Source organism: Lycorma delicatula, chromosome 13 (assembly GCF_047948215.1).
Source record: "Lycorma delicatula isolate Av1 chromosome 13, ASM4794821v1, whole genome shotgun sequence".
Taxonomy (NCBI): Eukaryota; Metazoa; Arthropoda; class Insecta; order Hemiptera; family Fulgoridae; genus Lycorma; species Lycorma delicatula.
The window spans coordinates 11,212,590-11,236,168 of NC_134467.1; the positions used below are offsets into that span (position 1 = coordinate 11,212,590).

Below are 23,579 nucleotides of genomic sequence, written 5' to 3' on the forward strand. Positions count from 1 at the left end.
CGTTAAAAAGTTGCACGGAAAAGTGAGAACGATTAAGTAAAAGGCCAAATAATTACGGAAAACTGTTATGTAACAAGACAGCAAAAAAAAAATAATTAAAAAAAAACATCTTGACAATAATATATTACATAAAACAAAACTGAAATCAAAACTAAGTGTTGAAATATAATTCTCAATTCATATACGAAAAAACCACTCGGCATTATCAAGACGACAAGCAAGCATTAAGCAGCGCTACTCAGTATTAGTGCCAACATTACAAAACAAAATATACCCTCGGCCCCGCCACTAACCGTACCCGGTTATCGTCCCTCTTTCTCCATATCTCATCCGCTACCAAACAACCAAACGAACTGAACTACCCGTTCTACCAACACCTCCCCCTCACCCGATCCAACAACCAACCGACCGACCAACAAGACTTTTAATAACATTGGAATCATTCTCAACTCAGTTTGGACAACATCCCAATCTGTTAATCACTGCTATATATATATATATATATATATATATATGAAGGGGCGTCGAATAAGGGACGTATAGGCACCCAACCAGCAACGTTTCTGTGGATTGAGCAATGGTAGAGATTCACCCAAAAACTAAAAACCACACAAATACACATATATACATAAAAATGGGACAGGAAACTTTTAAAGCAATATTCTGGAATGGTAAACGAATTAAAATTATAATTCAAGAGACAAGAAGTCCTATCTAAATATGACACACACACACAGAGAGAGAGAGAGAGAGAGAGAGAGAGAGAGAGAGAGAGAGAGAGAGAGAGAGAGAGAGAGAGAGAGAGATAACTGGCGTGTTCTAACTCAACACTGTTTCAATATTTTGCGTAATCGATTTTTTTTTTCTCTCGTCACCGGCCATGTAGGACCACGTTTAATAGAATTAATCCCTGGCCGACTTCCTTTTCTTACAATTCTCCTTAGTAAGCTACGAAATCTGTAAATAAAGTAATGAGACTAGTTTTTATTGGTAGCTAAAGTGGCAACACTATAAAGTTTCCTTGTAAACATACGGTTATGTGAGCAGCTGATTTATATGAAAACTCCAAAAACAATAAAATTGTTAAGGTTTCGGCGCGAGTTTGCCGTCAATTGAAAACATCAAAAATCGAAATTTATCAATTTATTTAATTATAGTTGTTCAAAAAGACGTCCGAATCAAAAAAGTACAGGTATGTATGAAAGGCGAGATAAAAATTGTTATATATTTTTCCAACTTCATTTTCTCAAACACAAAAATATATACCGTTAAATATTTTGTTGTGCTCTACTATTATTGTAACTAAATTATAAAACTTTTTTAATATGAAACAAATACGAAATCATCGAGAAATAATTGCAGATAAACAATTTTTTTTTATTTTTTTTTGTCTTCAGTCATTTAACTGGTTTGATGCAGCTCTCCAAGATTTCCTATCTAGTGCTAGTCGTTTCATTTCAGTATACCCTCTACATCCTACATCCCTAACAATTTGTTTTACATATTCCAAACGTGGCCTGCCTACACAATTTTTCCCTTCTACCTGTCCTTCCAATATCAAAGCGACTATTCCAGGATGACTTAGTATGTGGCCTATAAGTCTAACTCTTCTTTTAACTATATTTTTCCAAACGCTTCTTTCTTCATCGATTTGCCGCAATACCTCTTCATTTGTCACTTTTTCCACCCGTCTGATTTTTAACATTTTCCTATAGCACCGCATTTCAAAAGCTTCTAATCTTTCCCCTTTTTCATAAATATTACACACCAGTTTGTATAATCTAACAATCGCTTCCTCACCTGCACTGCGCAGTAATTCTAAAGGTATTCCGTCTATTCCAGGAGCCTTTCTGCCATTTAAATCTTTTAATGCTCTTTTAAATTCAGATCTCAGTATTGTTTTTCCCATTTCATCCTCCTCAACTTCCTCTTCTTCCTCTATAACACCATTTTCTAATTCATTTCCTCCGTATAACTCTTCAATATATTCCACCCATCTATCAACTTTACCTTTCGTATTACATATTGGTGTACCATCTTTGTTTAACACATTATTAGATGTTAATTTATATACCCCAAAATTTTCCTTAACTTTCCTGTATGCTCCGTCTATTTTACCAATGTTCATTTCTCTTTCCATTTCTGAACACTCTTCTTTAATCCACTCTTCTTTCGCCAGTTTGCACTTCCTGTTTATAGCATTTCTTAATTGCCGATAGTTCCTTTTACTTTCTTCATCAGTAGCATGCTTATATTTTCTACGTTCATCCATCAGCTGCAATATATCGTCTGAAACCCAAGGTTTTCTACCAGTTCTCTTTATTCCGCCTAAGTTTGCTTCTGCTGATTTAAGAATTTCCTTTTTAACATTCTCCCATTCTTCTTCTACATTTTCTATCTTATCTTTTTTACTCAGACCTCTTGCGATGTCCTCCCCAAAAATCTTCTTTACCTCCTCTTCCTCAAGCTTCTCTAAATTCCACCGATTCATCTGACACCTTTTCTTCATGATATAATCTATCTGATACCTTGCAGTATCGCCTGGCTTTTTCCAATTGTATATTCTTCTCTTATGATTTTTAAATTGGGTGTTGGCAATTACTAAATTATACTTCGTGCAAAACGCTATAAGTCGGTCCCCTCTTTCATTCCTTTTGCCCAGCCCGTATTCACCCACTATATTTCCTTCCTTGCTTTTTCCAATGCTTGCATTCCAATCTCCAACTATTATTAAATTTTCATCTCCTTTTACGTGTTTAATTGCTTCATCAATCTCTTCGTATACACACTCTACCTCATCATCATCATGGGCGCTTGTAGGCATATAGACGTTAATAATCGTTGTCGGTTTAGGTTTTGATTTTATATACTTGTACATATACCTAACACAAATCATATAATAAAAAATTCATCAAATTTTCTCAAATAAGTTGATAGAAAATGCAAACACTTACCGAGCATCTTTTTTTGCAAAAAAACATGTCTTCACGGAACTAATATATATATTCCGAATATGAGCTAAATCGGGCCATAAATACAATTTTTTGAAATATCACGACCCCCAGCGCCACCAAATATTTCTAATTGTAGAATAAAAATTTTACCAATTTATTTGTTTTATTTATTCCTTTTTTAATAAAACTAGTGTAATGTCTTTTAAACTAATACTTTTATTTTTTTTAAAGAAGTGATGGGAATTAAAAAAATTGTTTCACCTTCAGTACTTTCATTTACTATTAAAACAAGCTGTAGTATATTTTCTTTTAAATTTTATTATTTCAAGTATACGTTACCTAGTTTTTGTACGTTATCTATTACTATCAAGTACTGCTATCTAGCGGCACGATTCGTAAACTGGCTAGGAGAAAAAAATCGAGTTAGAAGAACAAAAATTTCACATTTTTAAATTAAAAAACGTGAAATTAGAAAGTTTATCACATATTTATCGAAAAAAACCTATGTTCATTAAGCATACCTATTTCTGCGATGATACAGAAGGAAAAAATTGTGCAAGCAGACAACTTTTGGAATATGCAAAACAAACTGTTAGGGATGTAGGATGTAGAGAGTACACCGAAATGAAACGACTCTCACTAGATAGGAAATCTATAGAGCTGCATCAAACCAGTCAAATGACCGAAGACAAAAAAAAAACTTGTAGTATATTTTTTTAATAGGTACTTATTTTTAATGAAATGTAAAGAATTGTTATTTTTAACCGGATATAACCAATCTACCGACCTCATCTGCATGACAGAATGATAACGTTTATATTTTTCATCCGAAAAGTTTTGGATTCGAACCCCAGTCACATTTTTTGCACAACTGAAATTCATCGACGTTGAAAAGGGTTTAAAAAATATAATGACTGATACAAATAACGTATAAAATAATTTATATACATCGTTTTTAGCCTCGAGAAAGGATTACTTCCGGAAATAATTTTTTTTTAAAAAACCTGGTACGCAAAGGGAAAACAATTAACACGGTTTTTATTATAAAACAATTATACTTAACATTTTAAATATATCAAAAACTGGTGTAATCACGCCTATTGGAGGTGGTGGAATCATAAGGGTAGACCGGTTTCTAAGGAAACAAGCACAAACTAACCGATAAACGGAAGTGATGCAGTGCGTTTCCATAGTAACGACATCCAACAACCGATAAAATTATTGCGCCGTAAAATCATCCCCCGCTGTAGAAATACATTTCTTAATATTAATATAAATATAATTTATTGAGTATATTAATGATACTTACGTGAAGATTTTAAATTCAAGCAGACAACAGCTGAAGTGGCCATAAGAAATAACGAGCGACTTCTCTTAAGCAGTTGTTTATAATTCTTTTTGTATTGTGAATACAGGTAGTATTATAATCGAATTACAATGCGAGTGATAATATTACAGAATATCGATAGTTAACTAATATCGAACGCGTAAACTATCGATGATAACAATAAAATCGGTTCGTATAATTATCGTTGCGATAGAAAACAGCATTATTTTAATATAAAAGCGATTATAAGTGAGATATTTTTTCAAGAAGTCATCAACGTCAATTATGTTAGAAGAAAAGGAAACTCCCGGAAAATTATTTTAATCAGCTCTATTTTATTATTATAAGTATTCTTACTATTATAATTTGATTTAGAAGAAAGAGATAAAGAAGAAGAATAAGAATTATTATTATTAATAGTAGTAGTAGTAGTAGTAGCAGTAGAAGTAGAGGAAGAAATTGCTAAAGATGAAGAATAAGTAATTGAGAAGATACGAAAATAATTTAACAATGATGATGATAATAATAATACAATTGAAAAAGTGTTAACAATATAATTAACGAAGCGATATAAATACAATATTACGCGATAATAATTAAATGATTTTTCAAATATAACAGCGGTGAATTTAGTATTATGATAAGAAATAACAGTAACAGCTCGTAAATTACGATTACAAGAATTAGGATAAATTGTAACAGCGGTAACGAGCGTCGTAGAATTATTTATACAAGCACGATAACTTAGAATATCATCGAATAACAACTTCTTTTTCAACCTGAAACAAAAAAAAATAAAAACAATTAACATATTTTTTTTAAATATTACAAAAAAAATTATAATTTAGCATGAAATATTGCAGAAGTCAGGAGAACGGATGATTATGTAATTCGAAATATGTTGCAAAACACAGTAAAGCATCTGCTCATCGTGAAACATTAGCGGATAACAAATTCCGTCGTAGTGACGTAAAGGGCATACCAGATGAAATTTGGTGATTTACCGGACAGAAATTAAATATATTTCCAACACGGAAACAACCGGTAACCTCTGAGCGAAACCGGAATACGTCGTCCACAGGTTCCTGCCGGTGTGTAGAAGAGATTGCTGCGCTTCCGGTAATTCATTAAGGCGTATGTTCAAGGTGCGACAATAAAGTAATGAGACTGATGTGAAAAAAAATGTTGCTTACCGTTTTAATCATGTTTAGTGTTGTCTCCTTCAAAGTAGTCTCCCTCTGATTGCACACGCTTATTCCAGCGCTTCTGCCATTAACGGTAACATTTCTGGAACTCATCTTTTGTAATATCCTCCAAGACCCTCGTCACAGTATTTTGGACATCTTGTGTTGTTTGAAAACGGTGTCCCTTGACCGCCATTTTGACTCTTTGAAATAGAAAAAAGTCGCACGGAGCGATATGTGATGAATAAGGTGGCTGACAGAGCAGTATGGGATGGCGCATTATCGTGATGCAGAACCCAATTATCAGCAATGTTGGCACGGACACGAAGAACTCGTTTACGAAGTCTTTCTAAAATTTCTTTGTAGAAATATCGGTTAACTGTTTGTCCAGTTAACTCTCTTAACGAACAGTTGACGCTCTTTATGAACAATTCCCTTGGAATCGAAGAAGCACACAAGCGTGGATTTCACTTTTGACTTTGACATGCGAGATTTTTGGTCTGGGTGATCCCTTTGAGCACCATCGCGAACTTTGGCGTTTTGTCTCTGGATCGTATTTAAAAAACCAACAACCTTCAACACCAGTGATAACACGGCTCAACAAATCTGGATGGATTTCCGTTTGCTCTAACAGATCGGCTGCCACATTTTTCCGTGTTTCTCGCTGTTGTGTCACATTTTTGGGGACCATTTTTGCACAAATCTTTCTCGTACCAAGATGTTCAGTTAATATTAGACGAACCGTTTCTCGATCGATGTTGAGTTCTGCGATCATTTTCACGGATAATCATCGATCAGATCGTACGATTTCACGCACCCCGGTCAAGTTGACATTTGTAATACAACATCCCTTTAATTTCCATATTTAATTGCATTTTTCCATATAAATATGTTGCTTAGATCGGAAGATATGAAGCATTAAAGATAAAAATGGCCTTTTCTCTTTAAAGTGAAATATTTCGGTTCAGAAAAATCGTAGACATACAAAAAAAAAGAAATTAAACCTAAACTCTTAAGCTTTGAAACCATTTTAATGCAGTTTACTGAAAAAATTTCGTTTCCCCCATGCGCTCGATCAAACACGAAGAAACACTTTCAAATTTTTAAAACTTCTCTTCTCGGTGATTTTTGAAATCTGAATTATACGGCAAAAAGTAGAGTATTCGAGATTAATTTTTTTTAATTTGTCTCTCAAAGGCTGTTGGTTGCAAATTTAAAGTAGTTTGAATATAATCCATTTTTTATCATAAAACATAGGTTTCCCTTTAATTTTTTATACTAGCGTAATAGGTATTTAATTTCAGTTTGAAATATCAGGAAAACATATTTTTTGCTTTTTTCTCTAATCATCTATCGCCTTCCTAGACCTCCTGAACGCTCTCAATTTTCTGTGGGTCTCCTACCGCCCTCCGTGAAGGCCTCCAGCACCCTCAAGGGGGCGTTATTGCCCACTTTGATAACGAATGGTATAATGTAATGTAAACAGGTGTAAACCGCTTCCTCATGAAAACAGGTGTAAACCGAGCTAAATATAAAAAAAAAAAATAAAATGGAAATTCTAAAATCAACAAATATTACTTAAAATTAACCTAAGAAATTTTTACGTAAAATAATGTATTAAGCTTAAAATGAAATAAATTTGTATAAATATATTTTTTTAATAAATAATTTATATAATATAAAATATTAGAATGCAAATTATAAATAAAACAATAATAATTTCAGAGTAACTTTTTTTTTCTTTTTTTAATAAGTCCTTGATTATAGTTTATATTGTGTATAATAAATTAGGGTAACTTAACATAACTTATAATTTAAATGTAATCGAATCAAAGAAGTAAAAAAGAACCAAAAAAAAAAAAATAATGAAGAAAAGGAACTTAGAACAAAACAGTTAACTACCACAACGGGTTGAGTAGTGGAAGTTACAATTTAGTTGAGTTACCTCCTATTCAAAAACTTTTGACGTACCTAACTATAAATATATACATATATAATAATAATAATAATAATAATAATAATAAAAAAAATAAATGAGGGGAAAAAATAAATCTATAATATTCACGCAAACGAACAGTAACTAATAATATAGTCTCAAAGCAGTTTCACCAGTTATATATATATATATATATATATATATTAAAATAAATTTAAAATAAATAACAAAACCAAATGGTTTAATGTTAATGTTCCAATGAAGAGGGAAAAGAGTGGTTGGTGGAGAATGAGAGAATGAGAGAGAGAGAGAGAGAGAGAGAGAGAGAGAGAGAGAGAGAGAGAGAGAGAGAGAGAGAGAGAGAGAGAGAGAGAGAGAGAGAGAGAGAGAGAGAGAGAGAGAGAGAGAGAGAGAGAGAGAGAGAGAGAGAGAGAGAGAGAGAGAGAGAGAGAGAGAGAGAGAGAGAGAGAGAGAGAGAGAGAAGGAGAAAGTAAAATTGTAGTAGGAGAATATATAATATTACAAAAACTAAATTTTGAATTCAAAACTAATAGCTACACTTATTCACTACCCCTCTACTTCATTTTCTATTACAAAAAATATATTAATATTATATATAAATAAATAAAATATTTCTTTTTAAAAAAAAATTACAAAAAAAATATATATACTATTAATAATTAGTATTAAGATTTACTTTTTCGTTATTATTTATTTATTTTCATTTTTTTTTTTACCTTGAATATTAAAATAATAATTACGAGACAAAAACATATATATATATATAAAATAATAAATAAAAATTCAAATCTTAATGAGTGTAACACATGAATTTCAAGTGAAAATTTATTAACAAAGGAAAAACAAATATCCTATTAAAGATTGGAAAGTATATAAATTTGCTTACGCACGCAATATCAATTAAGACTTCCCAGTTATAACAGAGCCTAATTAGTTCCTCCTGGAACGGTCATAAATCTAACCTTTGGACAACTATATCGTTGGAATCTTCGGTCGGTCATTTTCTTTTTTCAGATAAAATTAAATTAGGATTTTTTTTATTAAAAACGTTAATGATTCTAACCGATGAGAATAAGTAAATCATACAGTAATAATAGTACGATAAAGAAAAGTATACAAAGAAAATACTTGATGATGAAGAAAACAAGTTGAAAGATAGAGCTATCTAAGTATGGCTTATTATCAAGTCAACAGATAACAGCGGCCTAAAAATGGTTCATTTATAACTACCAATTATTATGCAGCGAAATCTTCATGAATTAACATTTTTGTTGGGATCCTACCCCACTAAATGGCATTTCCAAGTGTGTGTGTGTGTGTGTGTGTGTGTGTGTGTGTGTGTGTGTGTGTGTGTGTGTGTGTGTGTGTGTGTGTGTGTGTGTGTGTGTGTGTGTGTGTGTGTGTGTATGTGCGTGTGTGTGTGCGCGCGCGCGCGCGTGTCCCCTTTAGCTTAACGCCGGAATGTACCGATCACTAGCGGAAAATCCTGATTCGTTACTACATGTCTCGTGGTGGTCTCATGTATACTTGTTATACAGAGTTATCATAAAAGAATGGTGCGGTTTTGAACATGGTTTAAATTAAAACAGAATTACTTACAGTTAATGTTTTTTATTTTTCAAATTTGTCGTCTCAAACATATTTTTACATAATTAATAAATTTCAATATGCGCGCCCTTAGTCGCTCGACAAATGTCCAAACGATACTCGACTTATCTCCAAACATTAGTTAACATTTCTTTGTTAACGATTGTTATCGCTTCATTAATCCTGTTTTTTAAGCGGTTTAGGTCGCGAATTTCTTGCGTATAAACAACGCTTTTGATGTACTCTCGCAAGAAAAAATCGCAAGGTGTCAGGTCTGGACACCTTGGAGGCCAAAGTACGGGTCCTTGCCGGCCTATCCATCGATTTTTTCGTTCAAAGCGTCCGTGACCGGCGCATCGAAGTGCAAGGGAACACCGTCTTGTTGGAATAGAAGTCGATGAATGTTTTCGTGTTCATCCGGCTGAGGAAAGCGATAATCGGTTAACATGTCAAGATACGCAACTCGACTCCATTAATTGTTTTTTCGGTAAAGAAGAAAGGCCCTATTACACGATTTTTCATCGCACCGCACCAAACATTAACTTTAGGCGAATCGTGTTGTTTCTCGATAATTGCGTGTGGGTTTTCAGAGCCCCATATTCTTGAATTGTGTCTGTTAACCCATCCGTTCACGTGGAATGTAGCTTCGTCTGTGAAAATTATATCGTCTAAAATTGATTCGTTTTCAGTTATTCTGTCCGACATTTCAACGGCGAAATCGTAACGTTTTACACCGTCATCGGGTTTCAATTCCTGCAGTATCTGGATTTTATAAGCGTGTAATTTCAGTTGTTTACGTAAAACTTTGTGAACCGTTGATTTTGGAATGCCTAATTCGACGCTTCGACGGGGGATGGACTTCCCAGGACTTCTAATCGCCGGTCGTCTAATTAGTTCAACCGTTTCGTCCGGTACAGTTGGTCTGCCGGTTGATTTCTGTTTCTTAACCGATCCGGTTTCTTCGAATCGTTTGAACCGACGCGTTATGTTATTTTTGTGCGGCGGATCTCTTCCGAATTCACGTCGAAACGCACATTTTAATTCGGCCATCAATAAAACACACTTTGCTTTGTCTTTATCCGAGAACAAAGTCACTCGCTAAACTCACTGCAACAACAATACAAGAACCGACGTTGCGGTTACAACTGCTGATAAACAAACGTTTGAGTTGGAGGTTTTCAGGGATACCGATATAACATCTAGAAATTTCCCTACAATCTTCCTATCAATTACTGAAACCGCAGCACCATTCTTTTATGATAACCCTGTATTTTCAAGTTCCCCTGAGGTGCCGTTCGGAAATTTGGGAGGGGGTGCAATGGGGTGCCACCGTAATATCTCGGCAACCGCTCGTCCGATTTCACGATTCAAACCGTATGTATCAGCAGGTCGACCGCTCACTGTTTAACGCATCAGGTACAACCTTGATCGACCGGGTCTTGGTTATCCGGAAATTAAATCCTTTAGCCCTATGTTTAGATTGCACTTACCCACCGTTAAAGTAGCGATCCGATTTTTCGCTAAATACGCTCAAACCTGTGTACTAGCGCAGCTGTAAAATATAAACTTATGAACACTAAAAAGTAGAAATAAAAAAATATTAAAAAAAAAATTAAAACAGCACTTAAATTAAACGCACAAATGTAAAACAATTTTAGGACTGCATCTTAGAATGGATTTGACTACAAATTTAGATTGTGATGTGTATGATTATGTGAAAGTCGTAACTTTAAATTAAAAATTTGATGTTTTTGGCAATTTTTCTTTAAGCATGTTTGCACTCCACTATATACGACAGTCATCACGCATATTAAAAAATTGGTAAAATCATCAAATTTTTAATTTAAAGCTATGACTTTCACATAATATTACAAATCACAATCCATACTTGTTCTCAAATCCATTCTGAGATACCATGCTAAAATTATTTTTTATCTTTTAGTGCGTTTTATTTAACAGGGGTTTTAAAAAAATCTTTTAACACATTTTGTTATTTATGCGATTGTTTTTCTTCAAAAATAATGAACTATAATCAAAACGTAGGTACCAGCTGAATACATCGATCACTAGCGGAGAATTCAGATTCGTTAGCGTCAATTTCTGAAGTTAAAGTTAAATTTACTAGCTTCAGAGACGTGCCATAGGCACGCCTGAAGCTAGTATTTAATTAAAAAGAAATACCGTTTTCCTCCTAGGTTCCTCCTAGTGAATCTAGGAGGAAAACAGAACAAGGTGACTTTAGATACTGTATTCCAATGTACAGAGGGAAAAAATCTGATCGGACGTCCTGATTCCTGAAAAGAAATATTTAGAACGGCTTTTGAGAGAACATTCGAAGGAGAAATGAAGGAAGTTATTGATATTAAGAGAGGATTTCAAGAATTAACCGACCGGTACAAGAAGACCAAACAGTAAATGTTTGGGTATGAACAAACTTGAGATGAGACAACGGCGTTAAAAGGACTTCTTTCGCTCGGAAAGACGAATCGAACGGTAACTATTTAGTATTTCCTCCGCCAAATATAAAAATGTACGCTTTTAATACAACTTTTTAATTAGATTTTACAGCTTTTACAATAGTTTAAAATAACCGATGAAAACTCAGAATTAGGGAATTCTCGGACACAGCATTGACGTACTATTCAGCAATAGCTAGACATATTTATATAATAAAGTTGATTCCTTATAGATCAAATTATAATGTAATTATCATGCCTCAAACTGGAATCCCGTAGAGGATTATTACTCGTTCCTAATATACCTTTATTTTTTTGAATCGGCTGATCGCATTAAAACTAAGGTTAATCAAATATAAACTGGACTTTTTTGTCTTCACGGCTTGCATACGAAGACGAATGTGTTGGCACGAGAAGAAACTGAAGTTAAAAATGCGGGGAAAGGATGCACGATCCGACCGTCTCGATATCTACTACGTATTTCCGGTCGGTAGCGTCAAGTCAGAGCAATAGTCGGTGGCGCAATCGTGAAGTTTTTCACAAATCAGGGCGTCAAACGCTACGAATGTCTGATTAGATTACATACGCAGTTTAGAAACTGACGCTATAACATACTGTAGTCCACGATTACGTCAGCAAATTTAAAGGAGGGTGCAAAATTTTGGGAAACGAAAGCCACAATAAGGAAAGCGTTCAAGGATAAGTGTGAGAAATTGATAACATTCGATCGATCCGTGACTGCACTGAAGACAACCTTACGGTCGAAAAAATTAACTCGGAAGCGGGTACCGCTCATAGAAATCCCTGTTCCATTATCACAAAGCATCTGAGTTCCAAGAATTTTGACCCAAAACGGAAAAAGCCCGAAAAGAAATTTACCAAAAGTTCCTCAACAGATTCAGAAAAAAAAAATTTTGCATCGAATATTTATTTATATGTATAGTAAGATAAGGTTCCGTTACTATACTCCCAAATAGGAATCGGCGAGAACGTAATGGTTGCCCTGTAAAAGCTAAAATGTCTCTCGTCAGCTGAAAAAAAATCCTCGCAACCGTCTTTTGGGACTGCAAGGGCATATTGCTCGTCGATTTTTCCCACTAGTCTCACTTTAATTATTCCCTACACCTGCTAGCTCTTGAACAAAAGTCCTCTACAGAAACAAAAGGATAATAGATTGATTCTCCTTAACGACAACGCCAGGATATACACGATTGTTAGCACTCCTGATAAACCGGACGAAATTTAAGAAAAAACGTTAGGGCATTTCATGTACGGTCCAAATTTATCCTCCTGCGATTTCTTTTTGTTTGGGCTATTGAAGAAGATAGTAAAAAGGATTTTGATTTCAGAGCGATAAATATAAAAACAGAATTTCCATGTACTACTGGCTCGAAACACATCCTCAAACGTTTTATAAAAAGGGATTCACAAATTCCGCTCACGTTGGGGAAAAATATGTAAAATTTCAGGGAAACTACTAGAAAACCTAATAAATATGTTTCCTATTTTATCGATCTAGTATATCGATAATTACTCATAGAATATTATAAAAGACGATCCTATCACGATGCATTATCGTTCCCTCTATTTCACTATTAACGTCTCAAAATTATATTATTTAAGTTATCCCAGGTACAATTACTGCACATCTGTGTATTTACAGTTTATAAATTTTAACGAGTAATAACTCGTTTTAATATCCGGTTATTAAATGGTATTTACCGAATTAATTCGAACGATGACAAAATTAAATAATAACCGGTTCAAATTAATGGTGTTTATAAAAGAAAGAGAACAATTTCAGAATTAAAGAAATGATACATCGTTAGATAAACTCAAGGAAAAATAAACTTTCCTTTCCCGGAAAATAAGTTGGCATTAATAAAAACTAGATCGGTTAAAAAGTGAAACGTAAATGTACATTTATTCATCCACCAAAAAACATTTTATATGGGTAAACCTCGGCGTGTTTTATCGGCTAATTTGTTGATTTCATCGGATAATTTACACTAACTGTATCTAAGAAAAAGCGTTAATGGGATGTCTGGGGACAACGAAAAAGGATTGATTAGATAATAATGGAACGGCAGCAAAAACCATTGGACGAAGATATTCAGAAGCTCGTAAACGGGTCGACGTCTTAATGTTGACAACGATTAAGTACAAAAATAGAAAAACATTTAGGGATTTACTAAAAGAAAAGTTGTAATATTTTCTTATTAAAAGAAGTAATAATCGGACAAAAACATTAATTTCCAGAAAGTTATTATTTCTCTTGGCGATTGAAGCTGCCGCCATGATTGACCTGGGAATATCTGTTGGATGTTTAATGTAGAAGTTTTATTTTACTTACTTCGTCCCAAAACCGTTGACAATCTTCTGTTGTTCCTCCGCCAAAAGGCGGACTTAGCACAGAAAAAGTCTTCTCAGGAGTCACCCAGCCAGGCTAACTGCAATGTCTAAACACTTGAAGGTATTTACTTCAGTGGATGATATTTATGAATTTAAATGAAGTGTAGTCTTGTACAGTCTCAAGTCCACCGCTTCTGATACGTGTGATTAATTGAAATTCGACCACCAAGTTACACCAATATTCACGATCTAGTATTCAAATTCGTATAAAACTAACTGCTTTTACTAGGATTTGAACCGTAGAACTCTCGACTTCCAAATCAGCTGTTTTGTGATGACGAGTTTAACAACTAGACCAACCCGATGGGTTATGTCTAAACATTGGGCGATCAAGTTTCCCAATATCCCTACGCCAACAGAAAATCCTAAAATATATAATTTATTATATAGTCTGCTATTTATTTTAACAAGAATAATTTTCATTAATCGGCAAAGGATCAAGAAAAACAAAAGCTAAATTTTCCACAAAAAAAAGGAAAAAATAATGATAATCCTATATACAAGGTCATTCACGGGAACCGGATGTTTTTGAAGTGGGTTGTACTCGGGCGTTCGTGGTGGGAGGGGCACGTGGCTGGTGTCTGACGTTGTCCTTTATTCATAACATTTACATTTTAGTCGTCGAGATGGAGCAGTGGACGCTAGATCAACGCCTGTACGCGTATGACAGTTTTGTGCGAAATGACGAATCCGTAACTGCCGTTCAGAGAGATTTCCGCCGTCAGTTTAATATCCATCGTAACGCAAGCGTCCCTTCTCGTAACACAATATCGCGACGGGTAAACAACCTTCGAACAGGCGGTTCAATATTGAAGAAAAAACCACCGGGTCCCCGACGAACCGCTAGCGCTCCGGAGAACATCGAACGATTAAGGGAAGCCGTCGTCAGAAGCCCACGCCGCTCTATTCAGAGGCATTCAGCAGCGCTTCAAATGAGCACAAGTACGGTGAGACGAATTCTGCATACAGACCTGCATTTCCATCCTTACAAGATAACCGTCGTGCGGCAGTTAAACGAGCAAGATTTCACGCGGCGATTACAATTTTGTCGACAAACGGTTACCGTTTTTGAAGAAAATGAAAATTTGTTATTGTTAATGAGTGACGAAGCCCGTTATCATCGGCTTCATCAACAAACAGAATTGCCGGTATCGGGCAGAAAGAAACCCGCATCGGCTTCACGAGAGACCACTTCATAGCCCAAAGGTTGACTGTCTGGTGTGCAATAGGAAAGGTCGGTGTTATTGGACCCTATTTTTTTTAAGAAAATGACGCAGCCGTAACTGTAACAGCCGATCGTTACATTACGATGTTGAATACGTTTTTCATCCCTGAGTTACGAAACCGAGGAATCGATTTTCAAAACGTGTTATTCCAGCAGGATGGAGCTACAGCGCACACAGCGAGGGCAACGATGGCTGTTCTCCGTAACGTGTTTCCGGGACGGATCGTTTCCAGATTCGGCGACATTCCTTGGCCCCCTCGGTCCCCCGACTTGAGAAGTTGTGATTTTTTTCTGCAGGTGTTTCTGAAATCGCGTGTGTACGGCAATAAACCGCGTACATTGGAGGACCTAAAGATCGCAATTCGTCATCGCGTCACCCAGATTGATGTAGACATGTTGCAAAGAATTGAGGCCGGTTAGCGTGAAAGGCTACAACAATGTATTGCCCAAAATGGACATCACTTGTCGGACAAAATTTTTCGTTCATGAGTAAGTAACAAATGCTTTGATTTAACAAGTATTTCATTACCGATAAAACTTTTTGAAAGTAAATATTCAATTTTTTATGATTATTTTAAAAATATCCGGTTCCCGTGAATGACCCTATATAAGTTAAGTAAAACTTCTTCAATATTTCACTGAAATTTGTGCAGAAAGTATGATTTTTATGAAAGAAACTAAAATAAACCTTAAGAAACCCTAAGTTATTTTTTTAAAGATGTCGATCTGCGTGGTGGAGTGGTAGGATCTCGGCCTTCGATCTGGAGGTTCCGAGTTCGAATCCCGGTTAGGCACGGCATTTTTCATACGCTAAAAATTCCATTTCCATATCCCATGTACAACCTTCAATCATGAGGTGAAATCAAAAAAAAAGAAGGAAAAATATGATTTAAAATTTAAAACCAAACCAAAATTCTACTATTTAGTCTTTGATGTGTGTGTGTATATATATATATGGATTTGTTTTAAAGGTTATATTTATTGAAATCGATTAATTAAAACTCCCTATTCTGCTAAAATTTAAATTAAATTTTCTTTTTTTCTTTTCCTCCGACCACAACGGATGACGTTCGCATAGTTCGCTTTTCCTAAAATGTTTTCATTTTCTTCTGTTGTCGCCGCCTTTCTTCCGTCTGTCTAATCAGGTTTATACTCTAGTTTTTCTTTCTCTCTAGAAACTTAATTCTCGAATCACTTTTATATATTTATGTCTGTACTTACACAGATCCTTAGAAATTTTTAATGCTTTTAGATTTGTTTATATTTACTTAAACCGGTCGGTCTTTGGGGTTCCGTTAATATAGAAATTAATTTTTTTTTGTCAATGAAAAAATGCCCATAAACTATAATCTTCTTTTCCGGATAAAGTCCACAACTTTTTTTTTTTGTATATTTGTAAATTTCTTTTTCAATTTCACCTTCATATTTTGGTCCGTAAAATTTTTCTTAAAATTCTCTTTTCTACTTGTTCTGAAAAAGAATGAAGACATTTTGCCCCATACAATGCATCTGGTAGGACTAAAGTTTTATTCTTCGTGAAACGATAGGCATTTCCATTTTTTGTACTTTATTATTCATCCTATTTTTTAAAATTATATTCGGTGTTATGATTTCTCTTAAATATTTAAATTTTTGAACCCTAATTATTTCTTTGTTGCCGGAAATCTTCAGGGTTTGAGTTCGATTCTCTTTGTCACTGGAAAAACATTCAGATTTTTCATAAGAAATTTAAAGACCAATTTTACTTGCACATTCGCATAATTTTTCAATTTTGATTTAAGCCTAGTCTGTATTTCTAGGGAAAATTACAATATCGTCTGCGAAGGCCAGAATGTTTGTATTTACGAATTTATTTTTAGCTCACGATTTTACTTTTTCGTGTACGTTTAATTTCATTCTCTAATTCTCCGATAACCTTTTCAAGGACACAATTAAAAATGATGACAGTCCATCTCCTCAAAATATTTTATTAATCCAAAAATAAATTTAAAAAATTAATAATTAAAAAAAGTGAAATCGCGTAATATTTTCCAGGGAACGAATCCGGTAGCATTTGCCTTAATATCCACCGCACAGATCGGCAAATTAAACAAACAAAAAAAAAAAAGAAAAGGGGAAGACTAACTTAGTATGAATGAAATAAACTAGGTAGTTCATTGTTTAACCGCAAGACAGCGCACAGAACCGCTGTAAAGTATAGCCTAAATAACATTACAGATGGTCGGTCAAATTTCGTCCGATGATATACGGACTTTATAACAACAAAGACCGAGGCAAAGGGGAATATACAAACCGTAAAGGGTAAGTGTTGATGAAGAGAGAGAGAGAGGAGGAAATTCATAAACGAAAACCAGGAATGTAATACATCTGTAGCATCCTTGTTTGTACTGTTGAGCGCGTTAGTGTGGACCGTTTTTAATTGTTCTCCTTATTAAAATATTCAAAAGGGTCTATCAGAATTTTGATATATACACGGTACACGTGAAATCTTAATGCGGGGACAGCGGATTCGAAACAAGAGTACTAATTCTGGAAACATATTCAACCGACAGACCCTCATCTCTTACATTGGAAATAAAAATTATTTAATTACAATATACAGGAAATTACACTTTTATAATCGCAAGTAATTACATATTTTCTTCAAAAACATTTTATGTAATTAAAATATTTTTTTAATTATTAAAAAAAAACAAAAAAAATACGCGCTTTGACGTAAGCGTTACCGCTTGGTCGGTGACGATTTATTTTTTTTAATGAATTACAAACGGTTGGGAAAACGCGTCAATGAGATGATTATTAAAAAACATATACATTTTTTTTTCTATGTGTAAGTTGCAATCTGTTCAACTAGTGAACAATACGCAACCCCCTATATCCCGATTATGTGTACGACATGTAAATGAGGTTTAATCTTGATCAGACTCAGACCGACCAATCCTGAGAAGTACGGTTAATTAATAATTTGAATTTTCGAACCGTTTACCATTAGACAGACTCGGTGGGTCATTTATTAACAATTAAAAAAATCTCAAAAATTATACGCACAAAGCTTTACCTAAATATATTATTTTATAAAATAATCTCATAAAAGCTCTCCTAGTTATAATAGGAAATTTAACTTAAAAAAAGGTCAGCAACTCGTGACTACCTAGGGCTTTACCCTCAATCGTTACTATTTAGGAAAAAATTAAGGAAAATATTAAAGTACGTAAGCTTGCAAATAAAGAATTAAAAAAAAAATTCTACTTTGAAGTAAAATTAGAGATACGGGACCTATCTTCCCCGCCCTTACTGTTGATTAATTGTAACCAAATTAAATAGAATCAAAAATTTCATAAAAATTGGACCTGAAGATAAGTAACGCGAAACGACTTCTACCACTCCTGAATAAAATTGGCCAAATATATATCGATGTGATGTACTAATGTAACGGAATCGTCTGATCGTTACAAGAATGTTACTTCTGAGTCATGGATTTTTTGCACCTGTCACTTAATAGGGTTTGAATACGATTAAAGATCATCAGAAAGCACTTAAGCTACTTAAGGGGCGCCAAACTATATGAAAACATTTGCCTATCCTTTGAGTAAAATTTTGATCTACGGTTTCTATAAGGTCAGAATCACCTTGTCACTTTAATTTTGACCAAATTTAAATGACTTTAACGCCTCATATATATATAGGAAAACATTTTACATTTCATTCAAATCGGTCCATCCAGTCTGGAGATATCTTTCAAAAAAGTAGGTCAACACACATACACGATTCCTCAATGAATCGGGCGATTTTGCAATACTGTTTTATTTTTCAGATATAGGAATGAGTAGAAATGAAACCGGTACTTTCTTTTTTCCTGTTTAGCCTCCGGTAACTACCGTTTAGATAATACTTCAGAGGATGATATGTATGAGTGTAAATGAATTGTAGTTTTGTACAGTCTCAGTTCGACCGTTTCTGAGAAGTGTGGTTAATTGAAGCTCAACCGCCAAAGAACACCGGTATCCACGATCTAGTATTCAAGTCCGTGTAAAAATAAGTGGCTTTACTAGGACTTGAACGCTGTAACTCTCGTCTTCCAAATCAGCTGATTTGGGAAGACGCGTCCACCACTAGAACAACCCGGTGGATTGATAAAACCGGTACTGCCTTTTTGTATCTCATTTAAAAGCGTTTAATTGCAATGGAACAGAGGAGTGAACAAATATGCCTTTGCTCTGAAAGTGTTTAAAAAAAATCTGATGTGGACACCACATGGCCTTTGCTCTGAAAGTGTTTAAAAAAAATCTGATGTGGACACCACATGAGTTGCTTGTACACATTTTTGGCTGGACTTCATTTAAACTTATTTCATTTGAAAGTGAGATACGATCCTCCAATTCTTTAATAAAGTTGACAGTTACACGATTGCTGAAATATTAGTTTTTATTAACGTGAAATATTTATACAATTATTAATCCAACAATCTTACATGAAATATTAGGATAGAGTAAAAGTCCCTTTATTACTTTTATTGCTAAATCAGCATTATTCGTATCTTCGTGAGTTGCTGATTACCGAAAGTTTCAGATTTCTGGTGTATCGTATAAATAAAAGTTAATAAAAATTAAACTATTCCGTTCAGTGAACTCCTGTATACCGGTTACATATCTTAATTTCGACCTTCAATTTTTATTATTGAATTATTTGGTGAATAATCAAAAATGAAAAAGAAACATTCGTACAGGAAAAATAAAGATAACATGAAAAAAAAATCACAAAAAAACGACAAGAAGATGAATATAAAGGGAAGAAAATGTTAAGACCAAGCAAAGAATAAAAAGATTAAGAGAGGATGATGAATATAAAGAGAGAGAAAATTTGAAAACTAATGAACGTGTGAACAAATTAAGATCAGAAAATTATATTAATTAGATCGGCAACAAAAAATAAATAAACGAAATGATGAACAACTCCGACTTATGGAGAATATTGTCCGACAATATCAGAGGAGTAATGAACTAAAAATAAATATTTTTGCAATTTATTCGGGCGTGTATGCCTCAGTGTATATGTTGTTCTTGTGAGGATCAATTTTTTCACTCGCTCTGTAGTTAACTTTAATGTACATAAAATTAAACATAAATTCCAGAATAATTAAATAAAATTAAACGGAAATTAAACTATAAAATTAAAAAATAATTCGGATTTAAATTGTAATTTTCAATTAATATTAAATAATCAGATCCTTTCACCAAATCTTAGATATATACATATATGTAACAATGCCTATTAAATTACATATACATATTTTTAAAGATACATAAAATTTTATTTCACTAATAACTTCTAATTTTTTTTTCTTATTTTTTTTATTGTTGTTACTGAATTATTACTTATTGTTAAAAATGTTTACAATCAGAGAATAGTAAGTCAATATATTTATTTTAAAAAAAAGTTAAAAAAAAAATGAGATGAAGTAGGATTCGAACCATGTGCCTTCCCCTTGTAAGATCCAAATATTTCATTAATTAAACATTTTATTTAGCTATAACTCTGGATGAAAATAAGTGCCACCTATGATATATTGTTGAAAAGTTCTCAATGAGGACTTATTACTGTATTTAAGAAAAAATCAAAAATCCAAATCTTTTTGAATTTTGGTACTTTTTGGACACTTTTGGTCCAGTCGATTGCAATAAAAAAAAAAAGAGGTGCACGACTAGGAATGTTAACAACAGTTCTAAATCCAAAATTTCAACATCATACGACTAATCGTTTTTGAGTTATGCGAGATACATACGTGACGCCGAAACTAGTCAAAATGGATTCAGGGATGGTCAAAATGGATATTCTCGTTGAAATCTGAAAACCGAAATTTTTCGCGATCACAATACTTCCTTTATTTGACACAAGGAACTAAAAAGGTGAAAACCTTACGTAATTGCTCAGCGTGAATTTCTAAAATATTGCCCAATTTATCGCAATTTTGCTGTTCCATCAACTCATACCACCAAATCATCTTGCTTTTGAGACTATTTGTTCTACGCTAAACTAGAAAAGTGGTATTCTATAAACAGTGCGTACAGTCGAAAATATCACGATTGTAAGAGAGGCATTTGAGCGAAGTCCACGTCGAAAACAGCCATTCTGTGTCACTCGAATTAAATACGAAAACTTTCCAGGAACATAATTCAAATAACTCACGCGATACACGAACGTGACTGTGAAAACAAGCAAACCTTTTGCGGTTTCTATGTTGAGTATTGTATTACACCGAGTACAATACGCTTTAACAATAGAGTTGTTCCGAAATTGTAAAATAAAAGAATGAAGCTAAGAAAGGTAAACAAGTACTGCGCATAAAATTATAGTGTTCGTAGTAGAAAATATAATAATAATTATTATTACTTTAATACAACAGTTCTTATCGCACTTAATTAATAAAAGGCAACAATTTACAGATGAGCGATGAGGCTCATTTTTATTTGTCAGAATTTGTTAACAAGCAAAATTTGCGATACTCGGCTTCCATCAACTTTAGAATTCCCCTTAGAGACAAGATGCTTACCGAGTGTGTACGGCAGAATGACGGTCATCTATAAGATATCAATTTTGGACGAAAAATTTCTCTTTTCGGCGAATTAAAATTAAAAGGAGTAAATGCTTTCACGTACATGTTCTGTTCATACTTGTTAAAAACTAAAAAAAACTAATAACTTACTGTTAATAACGTTTTTAAATCGCCCGATTAACTGCCGCACCCGTTGCATACATCCTTCCCAAATTTAAAAAAATAATCCTACCTTACTAAACGGGATTTTTATGTGTGTCCCTCTTAGCTTAGCACCGGACGAAAATCCTGATTCGTTAATACAGGTCTCGTGGTGGTCAGGTGTATGTTTGGCGGTCAAGTTTTGGGAAAATTTAGTATTTTTTTAACCGGATCAGAATTTTTGGACGAAAATCTCAAATAACTCAAAAACTGCCGGTCCTAGCGTTCTAAAAAAAAAGTTTGTCACCCCCCTGTACGATAACCTCATCCGTTCCCAGTGGTACCCGTCGGATGATAATATTTTCAAGCGCCCCCGGGCGCCGTTCGGAAACTGGGGACGGGTGAGATAGGGTGACAGTGTAATATCTCGGCAACCGCTCGTCCTATTTTCACGATTCAAACACGGCGTATGAATCAGCAGGTCGAGCGGTAACTGTTTAACGCATACACTCTTGATCGACCGGATCTTGGTTATCCGGAAATTAAATAGTTTAGCTCTATGTTTTGACAGCACTCACCTACGGTAAAATGTACAGATCCGATCTTTCGCTAATTACGCTCAAACCTGTGCGCTAGCGCAGCTGTAAAGTATAAACTTATGAAGAATAAAAAGTAGAAAATAAAAAATATATAATAACAACTTTCTAAAAACCACTCTTATATTAAATGCACTAAAAAAAATCTTAAATTTTTTTTTAAAAACCTCTATTAAATTAAACCCTAAAAGGTAAAAAATAATTTTAGGACTGTATCTCAGAATGTATTTGACAAAATGCAAATCAAATTTTTAATTTGAAGCTATGACTTTCAGATAATCTTACACATCACCGTCAAAGCTTGGTGTCAAATCTATTCTGAGACACCGTCCTAAAATTATTTATTACGTTTTATTGCGTTTTTATTTTACATATTTTTCATTTATTTAAGCGATTGTTTTTCTTCATAAAATAATAAACTATAACCAAAAAGTAGGAACCGGAATGTTTCATTCACTAGCGAAAAATCTCGATTCGTTACTATTAATTTTTAGTTAAATTTCTAATTTAACATTCGTTATATCAGTTTTCATCGTTCAAAAAAAAATATTTACACAAGACGTAATCAATTTTGGAAACCTAATAATCCCATTAGGAGACACCTCACCAGGACAACCCGCCTGTAGAGATCCTACGGGCGGGTTGTCCTCCAGCTAGAGTAGTTGTGGTGGGGGGAGGGGGAGGGCGTGTCCTAAGCACGCCCTGCAGCTAATATTTCTGCTGTTTGTCAACATTTAAAGAGAAGGAGATTCATTTGTTACGACTAATTATTATTTCACTTTACAGGAAACGTTCATAGATAATATTACGTCATTACTTGTCTGTCAATTGGCTTATTATTTTTATAATAATAATAATACCAGGTGATTCAAAAAGAACTTCACAACTTTAATAGCATATAAAGTTTAGTTTTCGTGTTATTCGCAACATGTTTAAGTGTTAGTCGCGATTTTTTGATCGATGTTGTAGCCGTAACCCCAGCTTTCGTCTCCCGTTACGATCCTTTGCATGAATGTTTCATCGTCATCGGCTTGTTCAAGGAGTCGCCGGTAATTGTCCACTCAATGTTCTATCTGCTGTTCGGTCGTCAAACGAGGAAGAAACTTTGCTGCGACTCGACGGATGCATGTCCAATTTTTCAGTCAAAATGTCACGGCATGATCCGATCGAGATGCTAACCGCTTCTG

The 23,579-nt window shown here is 34.1% G+C and overlaps 2 protein-coding genes across 2 annotated transcripts in view; both read right to left on the bottom strand.

The window, feature by feature from the left end:
- The window catches only part of Camta (Calmodulin-binding transcription activator), a 403,237-nt gene extending 398,663 nt beyond the window's left edge, over nt 1-4,574 (bottom strand). The window contains exon 1 of the mRNA XM_075381347.1: nt 4,264-4,574. Within this exon, the coding sequence (XP_075237462.1) occupies nt 4,264-4,306 (43 nt within the window). The 5' untranslated portion in view covers nt 4,307-4,574. The remainder of the gene's footprint in view (nt 1-4,263) is intronic.
- LOC142334005 (uncharacterized) overlaps nt 4,341-23,579 on the bottom strand; it is a 70,368-nt gene continuing 51,129 nt past the window's right edge. The window contains exons 2-3 of the mRNA XM_075381672.1: nt 4,777-5,060; nt 4,341-4,348 (exon numbers count right to left, since the gene is read on the bottom strand). Coding sequence (XP_075237787.1) covers nt 4,341-4,348; nt 4,777-5,060 — 292 coding nt within the window. The remainder of the gene's footprint in view (nt 4,349-4,776; nt 5,061-23,579) is intronic.